Source organism: Meles meles, chromosome 19, assembly GCF_922984935.1.
Source record: "Meles meles chromosome 19, mMelMel3.1 paternal haplotype, whole genome shotgun sequence".
NCBI classification, from domain to species: Eukaryota; Metazoa; Chordata; class Mammalia; order Carnivora; family Mustelidae; genus Meles; species Meles meles.
This window is the reverse complement of record NC_060084.1, coordinates 6053206-6074768: the sequence shown is the minus strand read 5'-3', so window position 1 is coordinate 6074768 and position 21563 is coordinate 6053206. Positions and strand designations below refer to the sequence as shown.

The window sequence follows — 21563 nt, the reverse complement described above, 5'->3', positions numbered from 1 at the left end:
CAGGCATGGCTAAGCACATCACAAATATTAACTGATATAGGTACCATCATGAAGTCCATTTTATAGATGAGGAAACTGAGACACAGAGAGGCTAAATAAAGTGTCCAGGGTTGCACAGGTAGGGATGGTGGGACCCAGGCTCTCCCCCAAGGCTCTACGCTATGCTTCCTTACAGGGAAGGACAAAGCAGGTGGCCTCCTATGAACTTTGGCTTTATTGAGTCAACATCAAATACAAATAAGTACAGATTTAGTAAGGAGAGACTTTATTTGAAAGGGTCATTGTGGGGGAGGGAATTGTCGCAGTATGGGAAACACTTTGACCATAGGTCTGCACGTATCTCATGGGTTAGGCGAAAAAAGAATGTCGCTTTCATAGGAGGAAGTAAATGTGTCCCCACAGAACCAGGTGAGGGGAACTGGGTTGGACAGGAGTGCCTTGACAAGACAACAGAAGAGAGAATGCTGCCCCCTGAGACCGGCTTGTTCTCAGGACGGGCTGTCTGCTGGCCCAGGCTGAGGGCTGGACAGGTGCTGGGAAAGCAGAGAATCTGTACCAAAGTTTAGTTTAGCTAGTGTTTTGTTCCAGTGAATCTTTGGCAACAGGCAGTTCGGTTAGTCACTTATAAAGCAATGAATGGAAGTTTGGAAGGCTTGGGCCTGGCCTTATCATTCGTAAACAAGCGCGTATCTGTGAGTCTTACCTAAGTCACAGGGGAAAGGTGACCTCTTTGCATGGGACATTTCTGTCTGCTGTGTTCCAGGACCCCAGGGCTGGCAGAGATCAGCATGTCGTTACACCGTTTGCATCTAGTACAGACACACCTCCTCTTAGTGAGCTTTGCTTTAGCCTGTTTTGCAGATAATGGGATTTTTACAAACTGAAAGTTTGTGGCATTTCTGCATGGAGCAAGTCTCTTGGCGCCTTTTTTCCAACAGCATCCGCTCTCGTCATGTCTGTGTGTCCCATTTTGGTAATTCTCACGATATTTCCAACTTTTTCATTACGATTTTATTTGTTATGGTGATCTGTGATCGGTGATCTTTGATGTTACTGTTGTAACTGGTTTGGGGTGCCACGAAGTGTGCTCATATAAGATGACGAACTTCATTGATAAAGGGTGTTTGTGTCCTGATTGCTCCATTAAATGTCTGCTCCCAGATCTCTCCCCCTGTCCTCAGGCCTCCCTGTTCCCTGAAACTCAACAGCACTGAAATTAGACCAATTGGTAATCCTACAATGACCTCTCAGTATTCAGGTGAAAGGAATAGTCCCCCATCTCTCACTGTCAGTCAAAAGCTAGAAATGATTAAGCTCGATGAAAAAGGCACATTGAAAGCTGAGATAAGCTGGAGCCGGACCTCTTGCACCAGTCTGCCAACTTATGAAAGCAAAGGGAAAGTTCTTGAAGGAAATTAAAAGTGCTTCTCCGGCAAACACACCAATATTAAGAAAGGGCAACAGCCTTCTTGCTGATAGGGAGAGAGTTCCAGGGATCTGGACAGAACATCAAACCAGCCACAATGTTCCCTTAAGCCAAAGCCTACTCCAGAGCGAAGGCCTAACTCTCCTCAATTCTCTGAAGGCTGAGAGGGGTGAGGAAGCCACAGAGGAAGAGTCTGGAGCTTGCAGGGGTTTGTTGAGGAGGTTTAAGGGAAGAAGCCTCTTTAGAACCTGAAAGCGCATGGTCAAGCAAGCAGCAAGGGCTGAAGCAGAAGCCACAGTTGTTGTACCCGAGTTTTTGCATCCGAGAGACCACCAAGGAGCCAACACCGATGCAATCACATGACTGTTTATTCGACGAGCTTAAACTTGGGCCCAAGTATACCCGACACAGCGACACAGCGGAGTAGGGACTTGGACACCGAGCTTAGTTAAGGTAGGGGTATTTATGCGTTCCTGTTACTAAAGCAGGGTGGGGCTTCCTGTTACTAAAGCTGGGTGGGGGGTCTCTGGAACCAAAGTAAAGTAGGGGAAAGTTAAGCCCTTGGGCATAGGGGTCTGAGATGGCTGCTGGAGCCAAGATGGCTGTACTTATGCTAAGGCTAAACCTGAGGTGGGACGGCCTTAGTTTTTCTTGGCCTCCACAGCAGTAAGTTCTTCAGAGAGGGAGCTGAGACAAGGAAGGCGGCCATACAGAATAATAGATTGTCGCTTAACAACAGGCTGTCATAGCTAGAGAGGAGAAATCAATGCCTGGCTTCAAAGCTGCCATGAACAGGCTCTCTCTTCCTTCCTTCCTTTCTTTCTCTTTTCTTTTTTTTTTTTTTTAAGATTTTATTTATTTATTTGACAGAGAGAGAGAGATCACAAGTAGGCAGAGAGGCAGGTGGAGGGAGAGGGAGAAGCAGGCTCCCTGCCAAGCAAGGAGCCTGATGCAGGGCTAGACCCCAGGACCCTGGGATCATGACCCGAGCCAAAGGCAGTGGCTTAACTGACTGAGCCACCCAGGAGCCCCAGGCTGACTCTCTTATCAGGGGCTGATGCCGCTGGTGATCTGAAGATAAAGCCAGGGCTCATTTACCATTCAGAAAATCCTTGAGCCCTTCAGAATGCTACACCTGCCCTGCCTGTGATCTATAAATGGGACAACAAAGCGTGGATGATAACGCATCTGCTTACAACACAGTTTACTGAATACTTTGAGCCCAGTGTTGAGACTTCTGCTCAGGAAAAAAAAAAAATTCCTTTCAAAATATGACTGCTCATTAGCAGTGCACCCAGTCACCCAAGAGCTCTGATGGAGGTGGACAAGGACATTAATATTGTTTTCATGCCCGCTAACACAACATCCATCCTGCAGCCTGCTCAGCAGAGAGTCTTCTTCTCCCTCTATCTTTGCCCCTGCTTGTGATCTCTCTCTAATAAATAAATAATAAAATCTTTAAAAAAATACATTTTGTAAGGCTAAGATGCCTTTAGTGATTCCTCTGATGGATCTGGGCAAAGTCAATTGAAAACCTTCCAGAAAGGTTTTCACCATTCTATTCAATGATATTCTTAGGATTTTTCCTCTTTTGTAGAACCCTCCTTAATATTTCCTGCAGTGTTGGCTTGGTGGTCGCATACTCTTTTAAGCCTTGCGGCCTTGGAAACTCTTTATCTCTCCATCCATTTTGAATGAGGATTCACCATTCTAGATGCCATTCAGAACCTTCATGATTCACGGGAAGAGGTCAACATTATCAGCATTAATGGGAGTTTAGAAAAAGTTGATTCCAACCCTTAGGCATGACTTGGAGCGGTTCAAGACTTCAGGGGAGAAAGGCACTGCAGATGTGGTGGAAAGAGCAGAAGAACAAGAATCAGAAGTGGAGCCTGAAGATGGGACTGCATCGCTGTAATCTCGCGACAAAACTCTCAGTGGGTGAGGAGTTGTTACTTATCGATGAGCAGAGAAACTGGTTTGTTGTGAAAGTGGCTTCTAGTCTGGGTGAAGATATTCTGAAGATTGTTGAAATGCCAACAGAGGATTCAGAATAGTACATAAGCTGAGTTGATACATCAGCAGGGTTGGAGAAGATTGACTCCAATTTTGAAAGAAGTTCTACTGTGGGTAAAATGCTATTAGATACCAACACGTGAAACAGAGAAACTGTTCTCAAAAGGAAGAGTCAATCGATGTAGAAAGCTTTACTGTTAATCTTATTTTAAGAAATTGCAACAGCAACCACCTGCTTGGTCAGCAGCCATCAGCTTCCAGGCAAGACCCTCCGCCGGCAAAAAGATTATGACTTGCTGAAAGCCCAGATGATGGTTATCATTCTTTATCAATAAAGTCTTTTTTAAATGACTTAATTTATTTTAAGCAGGCTCCACACCTAGTGTGGGGATTGAACTCACAACCCTGAGGTCAAGAGTCGCATGCTCTACTGATTGAACCAGCCCGGCGACCCCATTAAGTTATTTTTGAATTAAGGCATGTACATTGGGTTTCTTTTCAGACATTATACTTCTGTACATTTAATAGACTACAGAATAGTATAAACATAACTTTTATATGCACTGGGAAACCAAAACATTCATTTGACTTTTTTTTTTTAAGATTTTATTTATTTATTTGAAAGACAGAAATTACAAGTAGGCGGAGAGGCAGGCAGAGAGAGAGAGGAGGAAGCAGGCTCCCTACTGAGCAGAGAGCCCGATGCGGGGCTCTATCCCAGGACCCTGGGATCATGACCTGAGCCAAAGGCAGAGGCTTTAACCCACTGAGCCACCCAGGTGCCCCTCATTTGACTTCTTTATTGTGGTTTGCCTTATTGTGTTGGCCTGGAACAGAACCAACAACACATCTGTGATTTGCCCGTATCTACCATATGCCAGGTTCTTCTAGGACCTTTCTCCAGAGAGAGTTAGGTCCTGGATTCACGAAGCTGGTCAAAGGCACTACCTTTAAAAATATCTTCCAGACTGTTCTCTGCTCAGAGAACATGGGGTAGGGATCATTGTGTCTTCTTCTCTCACTTAGCAGGAAGTTTTCAAGATTCACCCTTGGTATAGTGTGTATCACAGCTTTACTCCCTTCTATGTCTGGATAATATTTTACTGTTTGGATAGACCATATTTTGTTTATCCAACTATCAATTGATAGACATTTGGGTGGCTGACATTGTCTCACCTTCCTCTGTACATCCCTGGCTGAGTTTATTTGCTGCATGGAACCGAGGGCCACGGCATTCACCTCTGCCTTGCAGAATGATTCTCTGTGCAGAGAGGGAATGTGCTGGCACCTGAGAGGACACAAACCTCTCTGGGGAATAGGGAGCTTTAATTCAGCTTTAATCCCAATATATCCAGCTGTGCCAACAGGAAGCAGAAGCCCAGGGTGTGGTGCTTTACAGGTGGGAGGGGTCCTCCTTGAACACTTGGCCTCACCCAGCACAACATGCGTAACCCAGCTCCAGATCTGCTCTTTGATCGGGTTCTAAGTCAGTTATTTTTAAGGTTAATCGCACCCTTCCTTGCTGGGCCAGAAGAGGACCATTCTGGAGTTGGCTTTCCCATACCTCCCCTCTCTAGCTAAACAGATAAAGGAGAAGGTGGCTGGTCCAGGATGATGAAGAAGCATGGACTTGGTTTTAGGCTCTGGCAAAGAGTCCATGTCCGTTCCTACTGTCTCTGTGACAGTGGTCTACCATATGTACAATGGGAAAGGTAATCTTGACTGTTGACGTTTGGAGAATAATTCTGGAAGACATTACTGGTCACCTGTGCCATATGAGGCTTCCAGAAAAGGGTTGCACACACGGTGCCCACTATCTCACGAACTTGTATTGTCCAGGATCTGGCCTCCCGGCTGTAGACTCAGAAGTTGGATTTGTCCTCCTGTAAGTCTATTTCTACAGGGCAAAGCCACATTCACTGGGCTCACAAACCTGTCATACACATATGTTATTATGTATTAGAAGAACCGTAATTCTAACGTGTTCATTTACACCAAGGCAGAGATTGTCACGTGGCCCAGATATATGTGTGTGTGTGTGTGCGTGCATGCGTGCGTGCCCCAAATGCTACTGTCTCTTCCTCTGGCCAGGCCCAGGTGGTGAAACATGTATACACAGAGGCCTTTTCCTGAGCATAAATGCACATGGGTATATAAGGAGGAAGGAAATGGAGCAAAAGTTAAATGCAATCAGCACTATTTACAATAGCCAATACATGGAAGCAACCCAAGTGTCCACTGATAGATTAATGGATAAAGAAGATGTGGTATATACACACCCCCCCCCAGGTACAGGCTGGAATATTATGCAGCCATAAAAAAGAGAGAGAGCTTGCCATTTGCAACAATGTGGATGGACCTAAAGGGTATTAGGCTAAGTGAAATAAATCAGAGAAAGAAAAATACCATGTGATCTTACTTCTATGTGGAATCTAGAAAACAAAACAAGTGAATAAATTAAAAACCAGAAACAGATCTCTAAATACAGAGAACAGAGTGGGAGCCTCCAGAGGGGAGGGGGTTGGGGAATGGGCAAAATGGGGGAAGGGGAGTGGGAGGGGGTGGGAGGTACAGGCTTCCTGTTATACAATGAATAAGTCATGGGGATGAGAGGGCCAGCAGAGGGAATAGAGTCAGTGGTATTTTAATAGCACTGTGTGGGGACAGATGCTGGCTACACTTGCGGTGAACACAGCAGAATGGATAGAGATGTGGAATCACTATGTCATACACCTGAAACTAAGGACGAGTACCACTATAATTCTTAAAAAGCTAAATGCAATCAATTATGACAACTAGATGCCTTCATGTCATAGTGGGGTGCCCAAGGAGCAGGAGCACCCACACTTCTTGCTAAGGCTGACACTCTCTCCTGGGCAGTGTTTGCACACATGAGCCACCATGGCTTCTCTGTTGTACCGTTTTCCACCCGTATGGGGCTGGCCCATCTCCATTCTAATGGGAATGACCTTTAAAAGAGAATTTAGGGGTGCTTTTGGCTCAGTTGGTTAAGTGGCCCACTCCTGATTTCAGCTCAGGTCATGATCTCAGCGTTCTGGGATCAAACCCCACGTGGGGCTCCCCACTCAATAGGGAGTCTGCTTCAGGATTCTCTCTCTCCCTCTGCCCTTCCCCCTCACTTGAGTGTGCACACACTCTCTCTCTCTCAAATAAATAAATCTTTAAAACAACAAAAGAAGAGAAATTATACAATAAAGATAAGTGCTTTCTTATAGCAAAATGGAAGATATTTAAATCAGACCCCTCCACCGTGCCTCTACTGCTAAGGGTGTCCACTGTAGCATTTGGTGTCTTTCCTTCCAAATTCCTTCTTGTATATTTCCATGCACAGACAGGTACAGAATTAGCTCCCTCCCTTTTTGGAGGGCATAGGTTGGATTCTATGTAATGAGTGCTATACCATAACTTATTTTGCTTAACAAAATATCATGGAGCAATATCTAGGCTAGTTTATGTAGTTCTACCCCAACTTTTTTGAAGTGCTATGTTATATCCCATTTTAGGGACCACAATTTATGTCATCTTTTTCCTATTCATGAACATTTAGGTCAGTCCCTTCTTTTGCTATTATACCCAGTGCTGTAAAGAAAACACCATGTATGTGTCTCTGAATATATGTGTTTATTCTCTGGGACAGATCATGAAACTCTTTCGGGCAAAAGATTTACACATTGAAAATGGTCATAGATTTTAGTCCTTAACATTTATCAGCAGTGTGTATGACTGCCTATTTCTCTATCCTTTAGTCTTCTTATTTATTTATTTACTATTTGAGTATAGGTCACACAATGTTACCTTGGTTTCCGGTGCACAATTTAGTGATTTGACAAGTTCATGCATTAAATTATGTTCACCACAAATGTAGCTCCCATTTGTCCTGTTACAAATATCACTGATGGCATTCTTTATGCTGTGGTTTATTTCCATGATGCATTCATTTCCTAACTAGAAGTCTGTCTTGGCCATTTTGTTCAACCACCCCCCACCCCCCACCAACAACCCTAAGTTTGTTCTCTATATTTAAAGGTCTGATTCTGTTTTTTGTTGTTGTTTTTTTTTCAGTTTGTTTGTTTGTTTTTTGTTTAGAGCTCACTTATGAGTAGTATCATTTGGTATTGGTCTTTCTTAGTCTGACTTATTTCACTTTGCAAAAAACCCTCCAGGTCCATCCACATGGTTTCAAATGGCAGGATCTCATTCTTTTTTATGGTTGTGTCGTATTATTCTGTGTGTGTAACATATTTTCCTTATCTGTTCATCTACTGGTGGACATTCAGGTTGCTTCTATTTCTTGGCCATTATAAACAATGCTGCAATAAATATAGGAATGCGTGTATCTTTTCAAATTAGTGTTTTCGTGTTCTTTGGATAAGTACCCAAGAGCGGAGTTATTGCATCATATGGCATTTTTATCTTTAATCCCTTGAGGAACCTATTGTTTCCACAGTGGCTGCACCAATTGGCATTCCCATCAACAGGGTGTGAGTGTTCCTTTTTCTCCACTTCCACATCAACCCTTGTTATTTCTTGTCATTTTGATTTTAGCCATTTTAACTGGTGGAAGGTGGTATCTCACTGTGGTTTTGACTTGCATTTCCCTGGTGATGAGTGATGTTGAACATCTTCTCGTGTCTGTTGGCCATCTGTATGTCTTCTTTGTGAAAATGTCTGTTCAGTGCCTCTTTCCGTTTTTAAATCAGATTGTTTGATTTTTTGGTGTTGAGTCTGTCCTTTTGTCTAAGAAGGTCATTGTCTTCTTAGGGACAGTAACGTTTCCGTACTGAGCCTTGAGTTGACTGTCCATGTGCTCCCTGATTTCTTATATATTCCAATTCTTAGGTAGATGCCAGACTATAGCCCCTGACTTCTGATAAGAGAGACCCCTCAAGGTTTACAGGAAAAACGACACAACATAGTCAATGTGAAGATAATTTCTTATCTTTAGAGCTTTGGGGACATATTAACTGTTACATGTTTATTCTTCCAACGCTCAGTGGGTGGCTTTTAGGTCTATGTTGCCTTCATTCAGAATTTCCGATATCTACTTTTTAAAATTTTAAAAATTTTATTATTATTATTAATATTTATTTATTATTTATATTTATCATTATTATTTTATTTATTTATTTTTATTTATTTTTTTACTTTATTTTACACCTGTGGGCATAAAATAATTTTTCCAGGGTCTAAATGTCCTGCAGCCTGGGTTGGGAAACTCCCATCTCAAATTCTGAGACGTATTTTACATATTAAGCCATCCATTTATTTATGCAAAGCAATACATTCAGGGCTTTTTATTTGGTTTCTGTTGCAAGCTTCTTTCTAAGGCTGGGATTTCTATTCAGTGCTTTGGGAGAGGGTCACCATGAGGGAAAAAGTTCTGAGGAGCTGATAAGGGCAGGTGGCTATGAGCCATCATCTTTCACAATGCAGAAGGAATTGGCAAGCCTCTTGTTTTTGACTTGTGTCCACTCTGAAGCAGGACATTTTGTTAGGTTTCTAAAACCCCAAACCAACTCTGAAGTATTGATTTGTAATGAATGATTCACTGAAGATTTTATGGAGTGATGGAAGTTACATCAAATAGGACACAACAGAGATTAATAGAGAAACCTCCAGTAAATGTCACAGTTCTTCCTCCTCCTTGGTTCTTTGACCAACAACCACTCCTAGACCATCCCTCCACCAGCAATTCCCCTTCCACGTATTCCCCACTCCAGATTCTACCTCACTTTTCTTCTTTTTATACAGAGAAATGTGTCTGTTTGGCTTCTCTGCCCATTTTCCCACATAGGAGATAAGGAAACTTCCTCAAGTCCCACTCTCTCCAGAAAACATGGAGAATCATACATAGTACGCGGTGTAGTATTAAGTCATTTCTCCTGCCACTTGGCCTTGAACCCACTCTGTATTGCCTTAACCCCTTGCAGGTGGCGATTCTGGATTTGGCCATGCTCTGTCCAAATACCTGGATGAACTTGGCTTCACAGTATTTGTGGGAGTTCTGGATGAAAAGGGATCAGGAGCAGAGGACTTGCGAAGAATCTGCTCCAAGCGCCTCTCTGTGCTCCAGATGGACATCACCGACCCACGGCAAATAAAAGATGCCCACAGCAAAGTGGTGGAAAAGGTGCAGAACAGAGGTACTGCCTTTATCTGTCCATGCCCTCAACTGCCCCCCACCCTCCTCACAAATGACTAACACTGTTTCTAGCCTCTCCTTACCACTGCCCTCCAGTCCATTCTGGCTGCCCACCACATGTTGAGAACATCTGTACTGGGCACCTGTCACAGGCCAGGGCCTCTTACAGATATGAAGATCTGTAAGTTAGCAATGGCCCATCCTCCCAGAACTTGAAGAATCCTTGAACCCATTCATCCAACATCTGCTTGGTCACTCTCCCATTACTTACCCTCATGCCCACACCTCCCATTGCTTTTCTCCCACTAATATTAACAAGGAACAGGGGCGCCTGGGTGGCTCAGTGGGTTAAGCCTCTGCCTTCAGCTTAGGTCATGGTCTCAGGGCCCTGGGTTTGAGCCCTGCATCAGGCTCTCTGCTCAGCGGGGAGCCTGCTTCCCCCCCCCTCCACCTACTTCTCCGTCTCCTTGTGATCTCTCTCTCTCTACCAAATAAATGAATAAAGTCTTTAAAAAAAAAAAAACAAGGAACAGACTTAAGAAAAAAAAAGTTCAACAATCACTGTCTTCCTTTAGCCACGGACCTTTCCTTCCCCTTCCTTTGTGGTCAAGCTCGTTGGAACCCCATCACCCTGTTTTTACTTCTTCATCTTCAATCCCGCGTTGGCTAACTGGTCTGGCCGAGCTAACGAGTATCTTCCTGAACACCGAGTTCTTTATCTCTCAGCGGCATTTAAGTGTGTTCATTACCTTCCCTTGTCTTACCTTTGGGGTCTCCAGCACCCACCCCGCCTCTGATCATTTTTCTGAACAGAAAATTGTCCATTCGGAAGGTTAATGATCTCTGATCATTTTCCTCCTTCTCCTGCATGAACCCTTTCCTCCATTCCTCCCATAAATGTGAATGTTTCCAAGGGCTCTGTCCCCGAACTACCCACCCCACCACCCCACCGGACCCACCCCACCAGAGAGCTGGTGTCTCTCTGCGCTGGGACTGTCAACCCAGCTGCAAATTACAGTCAACCAGGGAATGTCTGAAAGCGCCCATGCCTGGGCCCAAGATGGCGCATGTAACTTGGAGGACCCAGCTGAAAACTATGTGGGGCCTGTCGTTTAAAAAAAAATGATGACGACTTTAAGGTGACGCTAGCAGAGAATTAGAACAAACCCGAGGCCTTTCAGAAGCCCGGGGCCCTGTGTGGCTACACAGCGGACACACCCATGGTGTCTACCCAGCCTGGTGCCCTCTCCCAACCAATTAAATCAGTGTCTACCTGCAAGGGCTCCGCTGACCCTGCGATCAGGCGGCTGCTATTGTTGCTTTCCTTTTGCTAGGAACGTCAGCTGTAAAGAGAATCCTACTGGGGGGCCAGGTCTCAGTAGATTCGAAAGCTCCCCAGGTGGTGCTAATGTTCTGCTAGAATGGAGACACCGTGAGACGTATGCCAGTCTCTTCCAAACCATACCAACTGAGGCCTCTTCTCAACATCTGGACTTAAAACGTGTATAAAATTGTCTGCCGGGCATCCCGCCTCACTTGTCAAAGCCTGACCTCGTGACCTTTTCCCTTACTGCCGGTCTGCAAATGAGCTTTAACGCTGGTACACCCCACAGCTCAGATGCTGGGAACGCCATCTGGTCCATCATTTATGCTAGCAGCCAGGGGGCCACTGAGACCTGCAGCTTACCCTCAGTTCCTGAATCCTATGGGTCCCAAGTCCTTCAGTTCTGTCTCCTAGATCTTTATCATCCCAGTCCCTTGCTGTCATCACCAGGCTGCCGTGACCTAGCACAGGCCCTCACTTTCCACCTGGGGCCCCTCAATAGCTTTCCTTTCCCATTAACTTTCCGAATGGACAGTAATCTTTACAATGTCACCCACCTCCTAAAAACCCTTGGGCATACGGACCCTCTATGTCTTGGGTTCCTCCTATGAGCCAGGCCTGTGGTAGTTGTTTTGCTTTGTCTCGCTGAACGGTTCAGTGGTTCTCTGTCTGGTACCAAATAAAATCTGAACATATTCACAAGGATTTGAAGGCTTTCAGGATAATGGCTCTGGCCAAACCCTTAATTTGCAATACCTGATGGTCCCCTCAGTAAATTCTCATGGGTTTCCAGAATAGAATGTGCTAACTGTACCATAACTTTGCAGATTCACATCCTCTTCCCCAAATTTCCCTCTTGCCTCTACTCCCTCTTTCTAAGACTCTCGACTTTGTCTAGCTGCAGACTCTACTCCTACGAGAGACCTGGCGCAAACATAACATCTCTTCCATGACCTTCCTGGTCACCCAGGTTACATCATTCACCTCCTGTTCTGGACACTCACTTGTTATGTCCCGCACACACCTGTACTGCTGCATTATTATAACCATCTGGCCCTCTCCCATGCCTCACCACTTGTTTCCTTGAGAACGAGATCCATGTTCCCATTAGGATTCTCCCAGGTGCCAGCAGCATAACCCAATTCGAAATTACTAATGTATAAAGGGATGAATATGCTTAACTGAAAAGACCTGTGGCTTCAGGCATGTCTGGATCCTTAAACAATGTCATCTGTCATCCTCTCTGCTTCTTGGCTCTGCTTTCTCCCTCGTTGGCTTGATGCTTATCCCTCTTACGAATGTGACTTCATGGTGTCTAGCTCAGAAGATATTTGATACAAACCTCTCTAGTGAGGCCCAGAGGGGCAGTATTGACCATATTCCATATTGCATGATAAAGCAATGGGTTCTAGATATGGAAATACCATGCCAGCATCTAGGGATGAAGGGGTGTGGTGAGTACACTTTCCAGTGAGTGAGTCCATGCTGTTTTGTGGTCAGAATTCTGGACAGCAATCCTCTTCTTCTTTTTTTTTTTAAAGATTTTACTTATTTATTTGAGAGAGAGAACATGAGAGAGGAGAAGTCAGAGGGAGAAGCAGACTCCCTGTTGAGCAGGGAGCCGGATGTGGGACTCGATCCCGGGACTCCGGGATCATGACCTGAGCTGATGGCAGTTGCCTAACCAACTGAGCCACCCAGGCACCCCGAGAGCATGTCCTCTTCCAAGACAAAATTGCCAATACACCTTCTACCTGTTTTCCTTGAGGTTGTCTCAACCTCAACCTCTCAAGTCTAAGAGAAAAGGAAGCTGTTAAACAGGGGAGTTTAAAAATCACCAAGAAGGAGATTTCCTGAAGTACACTTTAGGACCTGTAGATGAATGACAAAACCTCACTGTAAGAGGGTTAGCCCTGCCCTGTGTCTCTAAGCCCTACACATTATCACATGAGTATTTACATATTTTTAATAACTCATTAATATTATTTTTAAACTTAATAAGCTCCAACAGGTATAATGAGCTTATTGGCCAGCTTAAAATTCTGTGGGCAGGGGTTGGCAAACTATGAACCTGTTTTATTATTATTATTATTATTTTAACATTTTATTTGGAAAGAACTGTCGAGTCACAGGAAGTTGCAAATAAATGTACAGAGAGTTCCTGTGCCTGCTTTGCCAAGTCTCCCTCAATGTTAACTTCTTGCCTAACTACGGTACGATATCAAAACCAGGAAACTGGCATTGGTATAATCCATGGGGCTTATTTGGAATTTGCAGCTATATATACAAACGTGTGTGTGTGTGTGTGTGTGTGTGTGTGTAGCTTTGTGCAAAAACACCAAAATCAAAACACAGAACTGTTCCATCGTCACCAAGCTCTCTCATGTTACATTTTTATTTTTGCTTATTATTAATATTATTTGAGAGAGAGCTAGCATGCCAGCAGGCGGTGGGGACTAGGGAGGAGGGCCAAAGGGAGAGAGAGAGAGAAAGAGATTGTTCTAAGCAGGCTCCACGCCCTGGGAAGCCTAAGGCGGGGCTCGATCTCAAGACCCTGAGATCTCCACCCCAAAGCTGAAATCAAGAGTCTGATGCCCAACCCACTGAGCCACCCAGGCGCCTTGGTTTTTACATTTTTAAATGCTTAAAGCAGCCAGAAGAAGAATATTATTTTGGCAAGTGCAAATTAGATGGAATTCAAACGTCAATGTCCATAAATCAAGTTTTACTGGAGTCCCGCTCCCATTTTCCTTCATGGACCCGTGACAGCTGGCGGCAGAGTTGAAGCAGGAGTGCTTGCAACTAAAATATTCACTCTCTGGGCTTTCCTAGAACAAGTTTCTCAGCCCCATTCTAGCGCAGCCTCAGGCTGCTGCCTGCATGTTGCCTGTCAGAGGTGTGCATCAGGCCATGGGAATTAAAACCATCCCTCGGAGGCGCTAACCCAGGCCTCCCCTGCACCCGTCACCATCCTCCTGTTAGCTGTTGAGCTCTTCCAACGAGCTCGCCACTCTCTCACTCAGTGCTCCCAGGCATGACCGCATGGCAGTGTTTGAACTGCGGCTCAGGTGCGTGAGAAGTGCAGTTTTATTTTCCACAACTCAGCTCTGTTTCTATTTTGAGCCATCTTTCTGCCCCATGACGAACATCTTTCTGTTTGAGCCTCACCTCATTTCCCCAGGGTGGCCCCTAAGGTCCTGGGGACGGGACATTTCATCTCCGATCATCAGTACTTCTGGCTGGTGCCTGCAGGGATGCCCAGTGCTCTGTCCAGTCCTTGTGCAGTCTGGCTGCCACCTACCTCCTTGAGGCCATCAGGGGCTGGACCTCCTGCCGTTTGTGTGTCTGTTAGCACCGAGGCTCTTCTGGCTTTGGTCCATACCGCAGGATCTCACACTGGAGCAGACAGGTTCTATCACAGACACTGAGCTCCAACAGCAATTTCTGATCACCAGCTTCTGATCTGACAGGTCTAAAGTGGGGTTCTAGAATGTGCCTTTTCTCTTTTTTTCGATTTTGAGAAAGAGACAGAAAGAGAGAGAGAATCTTCTTCTTCTTCTTCTTTTTTTTTAAGATTATTTATTTATTTATTTATTTGACAGATCACAAGTAGGCAGAGCAGCAGGCAGAGAGAGAGGAGGAAGCAGGCTCCCCGCTGAGCAGAGAGTCCGATGTGGGGCTCGATCCCAGGACCCTGGGATTATGACCTGAGCCGAAGGCAGAGGCTTTAACCCACTGAGCCACCCAGGTGCCTTAAGCAGGCTCCGCGAATCTTAAGCAGGCTCCACGACCAGGACAGTGCCCAAATCGGGGTTCCATCTCACAACCCTGAGCTCACGACCTGAGCGGAAACCAAGAGTCGGATGTTTCACTGACTGAGCTGCCCAGGTGCCCCTGGAATTTGCATTTCTAAGTTCCCACTGATGCTGCTGGTTCTGAACCATATCTTGAGAATCATTATCCTAAACCATGTGGAGGCTCAGGGATCTCAGAGAATCTGCTTCAGATCTGCCCAACTAAACATACCCCAGATTCTGTCACCTCTGTTGGGTAAAGAGGACCCAGGTCCCTCCCCTCTGCTACAGATCCTGCCCCCTGAAAAAGATCTGGAGTTCTTGAATGATCTCTTTCCCTGCCTGTTTAGGGCCATGGTTCCCAATCTTGCTTGTACATTGGAACCAACAGGGGAATTGTTTTGTTTTTAAAGACTTATTTATTTGACAGAGAGAGACAGCGAGGGTGGGAACACAAGCAGGGGAAGCTAGGGAGGGAGAAGGAGCCTCCCCGTCTGTTGTGGGACTCAACCCAGGACGCTGAATCATGACCTGAGCCGAAGGCACACACTTAATGACTGAGCCACCCAGGCATCCCACACTCGAGGGATTTTTAAATTCCATGCCAAGGTCCCTTCTCTCCCCTACTCCAGCATTTCTGGTCTAATTGGTTGGGATGTGGCTGGGCATTGGGGGGTTGGGGTGAGGCATTAAAAAACCCCCCAGGTGATTCTAACATGCAGTCAAGGTTGGAAACCACTTCTTGTGGACCGAGGCTCTCCAGGTTTGGTCCAGAACTGCAGCAACAATGTCACCTGGGAACCTGGTAGAAATGTAGATTCCCAGGCTCCATCCCAGCCACCCTAAATGATTGTCTCTGGAGGTGGGGCCCAGCCATCCATTTGAACAAGACCTCCTGGTGATTCTGATCCAATCAGCAGGATTAGGCTGGTTGGGGAAAGGATTAGGGCTCAGGGACTCTGCCATCTCCTTAGTTCTTGGCGCCTCTCTAGTTTTCCTGGATTAGGGGATCTTTTCTAGCCTAGGGATAAGGCTCGTATATCATCCTGCATGGCCTCAAGATACCAGACCGCCTCTGCATGGTCCTTTGAGGGAGAAACAGGACACAGACTCTTATTACTCTCCCCCTTGCTGGGTCCTCTGGCCCCAGATACCGCAAATATCTAGCTGTATCTAGGAAAGTGCTTTAAGGAAAAGAAAATACCTCCCCAAACCCATCACTTAATATTTCAAATTTACTCTCCACCCATTGCCTCAGAGTAAGTCATTTTAGGTATCCAAGGAGATTAAGTTCCAAGAGTTCCAGTGGTCTGCCATGGAGATCCTAAGTCTCAAAGGGGCCCTTGAGACTCCCAAGGGTCAAGTGTTAAAAGTCCTCCTGTTCTTCGGCATCACTGGACATCAAAGTCATTCCTTTCTGTCCTCAGGACTGTGGGCTCTGGTCAACAATGCTGGTATCCTCGGCTTGCCAGCCGACGGCGAGCTCATTCCCATGACCGGGTACAAAAAATGCATGGCGGTGAACTTCTTCGGGGCTGTGGAGGTCACGAAGGCATTTTTGCCTCTCCTAAGGAAATCCAAGGGCAGGCTGGTGAACATCAGTAGCATGGCAGGTGAGTTGGCCTTTTCCCACAGGGTTGTGCCATGCCTGTTCTGCAAGACGAGGCTCGTCGCGTTCTTTGTGGGCCGAACAAGAAAGCAGGACATGCTCCTGCAGGGCTGGGTCAAGCTTAGTCAAATTGCCTGTTACCGTTGATCTTAACACAATAAAACCTTGCCTTTCAGATCCTTTCATGTGTAGACTATTACCTCTTAACTCATCTATTCATTGCTGGGGATTTAGGGTTTTACATATCTTCATAGCACATAAGCTTCCTAGATTTGGACAGGAAATCCCTCCTAGAGTTCCTGGTGATCTGTTTTCAACCCTCTCTGAACTGGGCACACTCTGTGAGATGAGTAGGCAGATGTCCACACTGTTGGCACCACCAGAGCTCCGTGTCTTGGCTGGTTGCCCACTGGAGCTTTCCCTAAGATCCTTCCCATTATTTTGCAATCTCCAGGCAGTTGGGTCATGTGTGATACTAGATGACTCATCTTTTTCCATTTCAAAGAACAGAGAGTCAACACCTTGAGTCCAGGGTTTAACAATCTGCCTCCCATAAACAACGCCCAGGTAGGCCGTATCACATCCTTTTTTCCAGGACAGGTTTTATTTTCCAGCTGGGGTTCGTTCCTCAGATCCCGACTCAGGTTTGGAAATGTCCATGGAGTTGTGTTTCAGGACGCTGCAAGGACGCTGCATGGGTGAAAGGGAAACCAAACGGGGTGGAGCGTGGACTCCAGGATCCTGCCTTTGAATAGAGAAACCCTGGTCTCCTCTGTTTCATCAGTTGGTTCCGAAGAGTATTTTCTTTCTTTCTTTCTCTTTCTTTCTTTCTTTCTTTTTTGCTTTCTTTCTTTCTTTCTTTTTCTTTTTTTGATTCTATTTATTTATTTGACAGAGAGACGTCACAAGCAGGAAGAGAGGCAGGCAGAGAGAGAGGAAGGAAAGCAGACTCCCCGCTGAGCAGAGAGCCCGACGCAGGGCTCCATCCCAGGACTCTGGGATCATGACCCGAGCTGAAGGCAGAGGCTTTAACCCACTGAGCCACCCAGGCGCCCCTTTTCTTTCTTTTTTTAAATGAGGCATCTGATAGTTGTTTTATTTTGTTTCATTGTTTTTTGAGGGGATATTCTTTGTGTTAAGGGCAATTATCATTATCTGCCATGTTCCCTTTCCTGGCTTTCACTCAGGAGCTTCCTTGAACTTAGCTGCTTTGTGAGTGTGTGTCGCTAAGTTGTTGGTTGGCCTGAAGAGGAAGGAAGCAGGGAAGGAAAAGAGGGAGGGAGGAAGAGAAGGAGAAAGGGGATAGAGAAGTTTAAGGTGGTTAAGAGCAATGAGTATTGTGTTTTAACTTGTATGAGGACCCTGAGGTATTTCCAATTTCTTGCCACCTGTGCAAGCAAACAAATTCTGGAAAAACACATTTGCAAAAATTCACCCTGATCTTTCTTCTGAACTCCACGTTCAGATTTTCACCTCTGTGAATACCTCACCTTTCTCAGTGCCCTGGCACAGACTGGCACTTCTGAAAAAGTCTCCCATGTTCCTTACCTCACTCATTCAACAAATATTTACTGAAATAACTGATCATTGCCTTCTTCTTGACAAGGACAAGAAAGTTTTTATCTCTCTTTTTAAAAAGATTTTATTTATTTATTCGACAGAGAGAGAGGCAGCACAAACAGGGAAGCTACACGGGGGGTAGGGAGAGGTAGACTTCTTGCTGAGCAGGGAGCCTGATGGGGCGCTTGATCCCAGGACCCCAGGATCATGACCTGAGCCAAAGGCAGAGGATTAACTGACTGAGCCACCCAGGAGGCCCGATTTTTCTGTTTTCTCTCTTTGTTCTCAACTTGGAGCAGCTCATTCAGAAGATTTTACTTGAGTTATCACCTAATATGCACACGATCTGCTATGGGCCTGGTGTCTGGCATACACGAAGCTCAACAGAGAAATGAAGAAATGCAAGTGTCAGAATTAATGAAACATGGATAAAGGAATGAAGGAGTGAAAAATTTACAGTGCAGAGGATGCCCGTTCATACATCTTCAACTTGGCTTCTAAAGCTCTTTCCTTTTTTCTTCTTTTTTTTTTTTCTTTTTAAGATTTTATCTATGTATTCAGAGAGGGAGAGAGTTTGCCTGCTTGTGTGAGTGGGGGAGGGGCAGAGGAAAAGGAGAAAGAGAATCCCAAGGAGACTCCCTGCTGAGCATGAAGTCCACTGCAGGGCTCCATCCCAGGATCCAAGATCATGATCGGAGCCAGAATCAAGAGTTGGATGTTCAGCCGACTGAGCCACCCAGGCGCCCCTCTAAAACTTTTTGAGCCAAGACTCAGTACGCTTCTCACGTATCTCTACTGGAGGGAAACAGGAGTGTTAAAATAAATCACACACCTTCCCTCTTATTCTCACCATGGATGTGCAAATTCTTTACATCCAGCCTTACTATTTCCATTCCACCATCTCACCGTCACCAGCCAGTCGACATGTCTGAAACCGGAGTTGTTATCCGTACGTCAAAGCTGGCTCCCCCTTCTTTCTGCTCTCCTCCTTGGCTGTCGAATTACCGAGCTTTGAGCCTTCTTAGAGTTGTTTCTCCCTCTGCCTTTCCCTCCTTTCTCCCACCCAGTCAGTCACCAAGGTGTATGAAGTCTTCCTTCATCATACCCAGTTTTAAATGCGTATGACCCGAAGAAACTCCTGAAGTATGTTCATTTGTAGGACTCGGAAGCCACCTAAGGTATGTTATAAAGCAGTTAAAGCAGCAGCAAGAAGTCAGGACAGATGGGAAGCAGGTGCACTTGACGGAGCAGGTGTTTGTACAGAGATAGGAGCAAAACTCTTCAACGGTGCTTACAGTTTGCTTCAGTGATGAGGAGCAGAGAAGCTCAGCAGAAAACAAAATAAGGGAATCCTTAGCACTTGGCTGACAAGAATTTTGCGGAACAATGGAAAGGATCTTGAGCAGGGCAAGAGGAGACGGAGTGTAAGAGGATCAGCAAAGGTCAAAGCAAGTATGAACGACAGTGTATGAGCAACCGATCCGGAGAAATTAGCATCCAATGTAATGCCACCTTGATGGATCTCTTGGCAAATTTGATACAATGGCGATTTTGGGAAACGTGCTTGTCTGGGAATTCATCCCTGGTGTTTTTCTCATTTTGAAGTAGGAGTCATGGAGAAAGAGAGATAGGCAATCAGTCACTACTAAGTTTTCTCTAAAGGAGCTCATGGTAGCCCTGACCCACCAGGTTGTCTTGAGCCTGGTACCCCTACCACCCTCCACAGGATAAGAATTTCAGTGGGGTAGATCAGTTTGCATCAGCCAGGAGGAGCTGAGCTGGAATTGGCCATTCTGTTCCAGTTATCCATTGCTGCATAACAAATAATCCCAAATAAAGTGTCTCAGGCTGGTGGGAGTCGGTAGGTAACCAGTTTGCTAGACAGTATAGTGGTTCCTCAGATCCATACACATCCTAATTCCTGGAACCTGGAATATGTGACCTTACCTGGCAAGGTCCTTACCTGGACCTTGCCAGTATGATTGAGTTAAGGAGCTAGAAATGGAAAGATTATCCTGCAGTATCTAGATGGTTCTAATAGAAGAGTCCTTACAAAACGGAGGCAAGAGGGTCAGAGTCAATGAGAGATTGGAAGACCGGGGAACAGACCCAGACCCAAGGAATGCAGGCAACATACAGAAGCAGAAAAAGTCAGGGGAACTGATTTTCGCTTGGAGACCCCAAAAGGAACGCAGTCCTAATGTGACCTTGATTTTAGCCCAGTGAAACCTCTGACCTTCAGAACCATAAGATAATACATTTTTATTGTTTAAGTTTGTGGTGATTTGCCATCACAGCAGTAGGAAAGTAATCTTCTGGCCCATCCCAGTTTCTTTAAAGGTAGATGGAGGTACATCTACCCCTCTTCCCTGCCTTCCCCACAGTAGTGGGGGTGGGGAGATGGTGGTGGAGGGGGAAACTGTAGGGATGACCTTCCTTTCTAATACCCAGCATGGGCTATCTGTGTCAAAACTCACTGAGCCCCCAGCCTTCCAAACACGCCTGGAGGATCTTTTTGGCAGTTTGAACTCCCAGACAGACATCCGTCCTAGTAAGGCTGGGAAAATTATTTTTTAATAAATAAATAAATAAATAAATAAATAAACGAAATTAATATATCCTATATCACAGAGAACATATATAATAATATAAAATAAAAATAAATAAATAAATAAAAATTTTAAAATAAATTTAAAAATTAATTTTAAAAAAATGTCAACTTTATTTTGCCAGTGTGTTCAATTCCAATATGACAGTAGAAATGCCTGAAGAACTGGCAAACTGTGATTCAGCTTTGGCACCAATACACCAACTTCTGCTGCAGCGATAAGCACACGCTTTACAATCCTAATCTGGGTCTTTCTCTATCCAACTTTGATGAAATCTGATATATAGCTTACCATACGCACCTAATTTCCTATTGCAAACATTTTACTTTCTTGAAACCTCAACACACTCATGCAACCCAGGGCCTCATGGACAGTTTCTTCTCCTCGCCCTTGTTAGTGTGTGGAATCCACATTTAGCACTTTCTTGCATTCTCCCAAAAGCAAAGCCATCGTCAGATGGGCTTAGATCTTCAGCGTAGATTTTATTAAAGACTTTGGGCACCTGGCAGAAAGGCTAAAGTCAACATGAGAAACAACAGGTGTTGGCGAGGATGTGGAGAAAGGGGAACCCTCCTGCACTTTGGTGGGAATGTAAGCTGGTACAGCCATTGTGGAAACAGTATAGAAGTTCCTTCAAAAGTTAAAAACAGGGGATGCCTGGGTGGCTCAGTCCATTAAGGGTCTGCCTTCAGCTCAGGTCATGATCCCAGGGTCCTGGGATCGAGTCCCTCCCCAGGCGCCTTGCTCAGCCAGGAGCCCGCTTCTCCCTCTGCTGCTCTGCCTGCCACTTTCCCTGCTTCTGCGTGCCACTTTCTCTCTGACAAATAAATAAATAAAATATTTTTTTAAAAAGTTAAAAACAGAACTACCCTATAATCCGAAGTGGCACTACTAAGTATTTACCCAAAGGATACAAAAATAAAGATTGGAAGGGATGTATGCACCCCGATGTTTATGGCAGAATTGCCAACAGTAGCCAAACTATGGAAAGAGCCCAAGTGTCCATTAACTGATGAATGGATGAAGAAGGAGACGTGGTATATGTAGACAATGGACTATTAC

At 45.2% G+C, this 21563-nt stretch overlaps 1 protein-coding gene across 1 annotated transcript in view; it reads left to right on the top strand.

The window, feature by feature from the left end:
• HSD17B2 (hydroxysteroid 17-beta dehydrogenase 2) overlaps positions 1-21563 on the top strand; it is a 73611-nt gene that overhangs the window by 33990 nt on the left and 18058 nt on the right. The window contains exons 2-3 of the mRNA XM_045988181.1: positions 9394-9606; positions 16151-16336. Coding sequence (XP_045844137.1) covers positions 9394-9606; positions 16151-16336 — 399 coding nt within the window. The remainder of the gene's footprint in view (positions 1-9393; positions 9607-16150; positions 16337-21563) is intronic.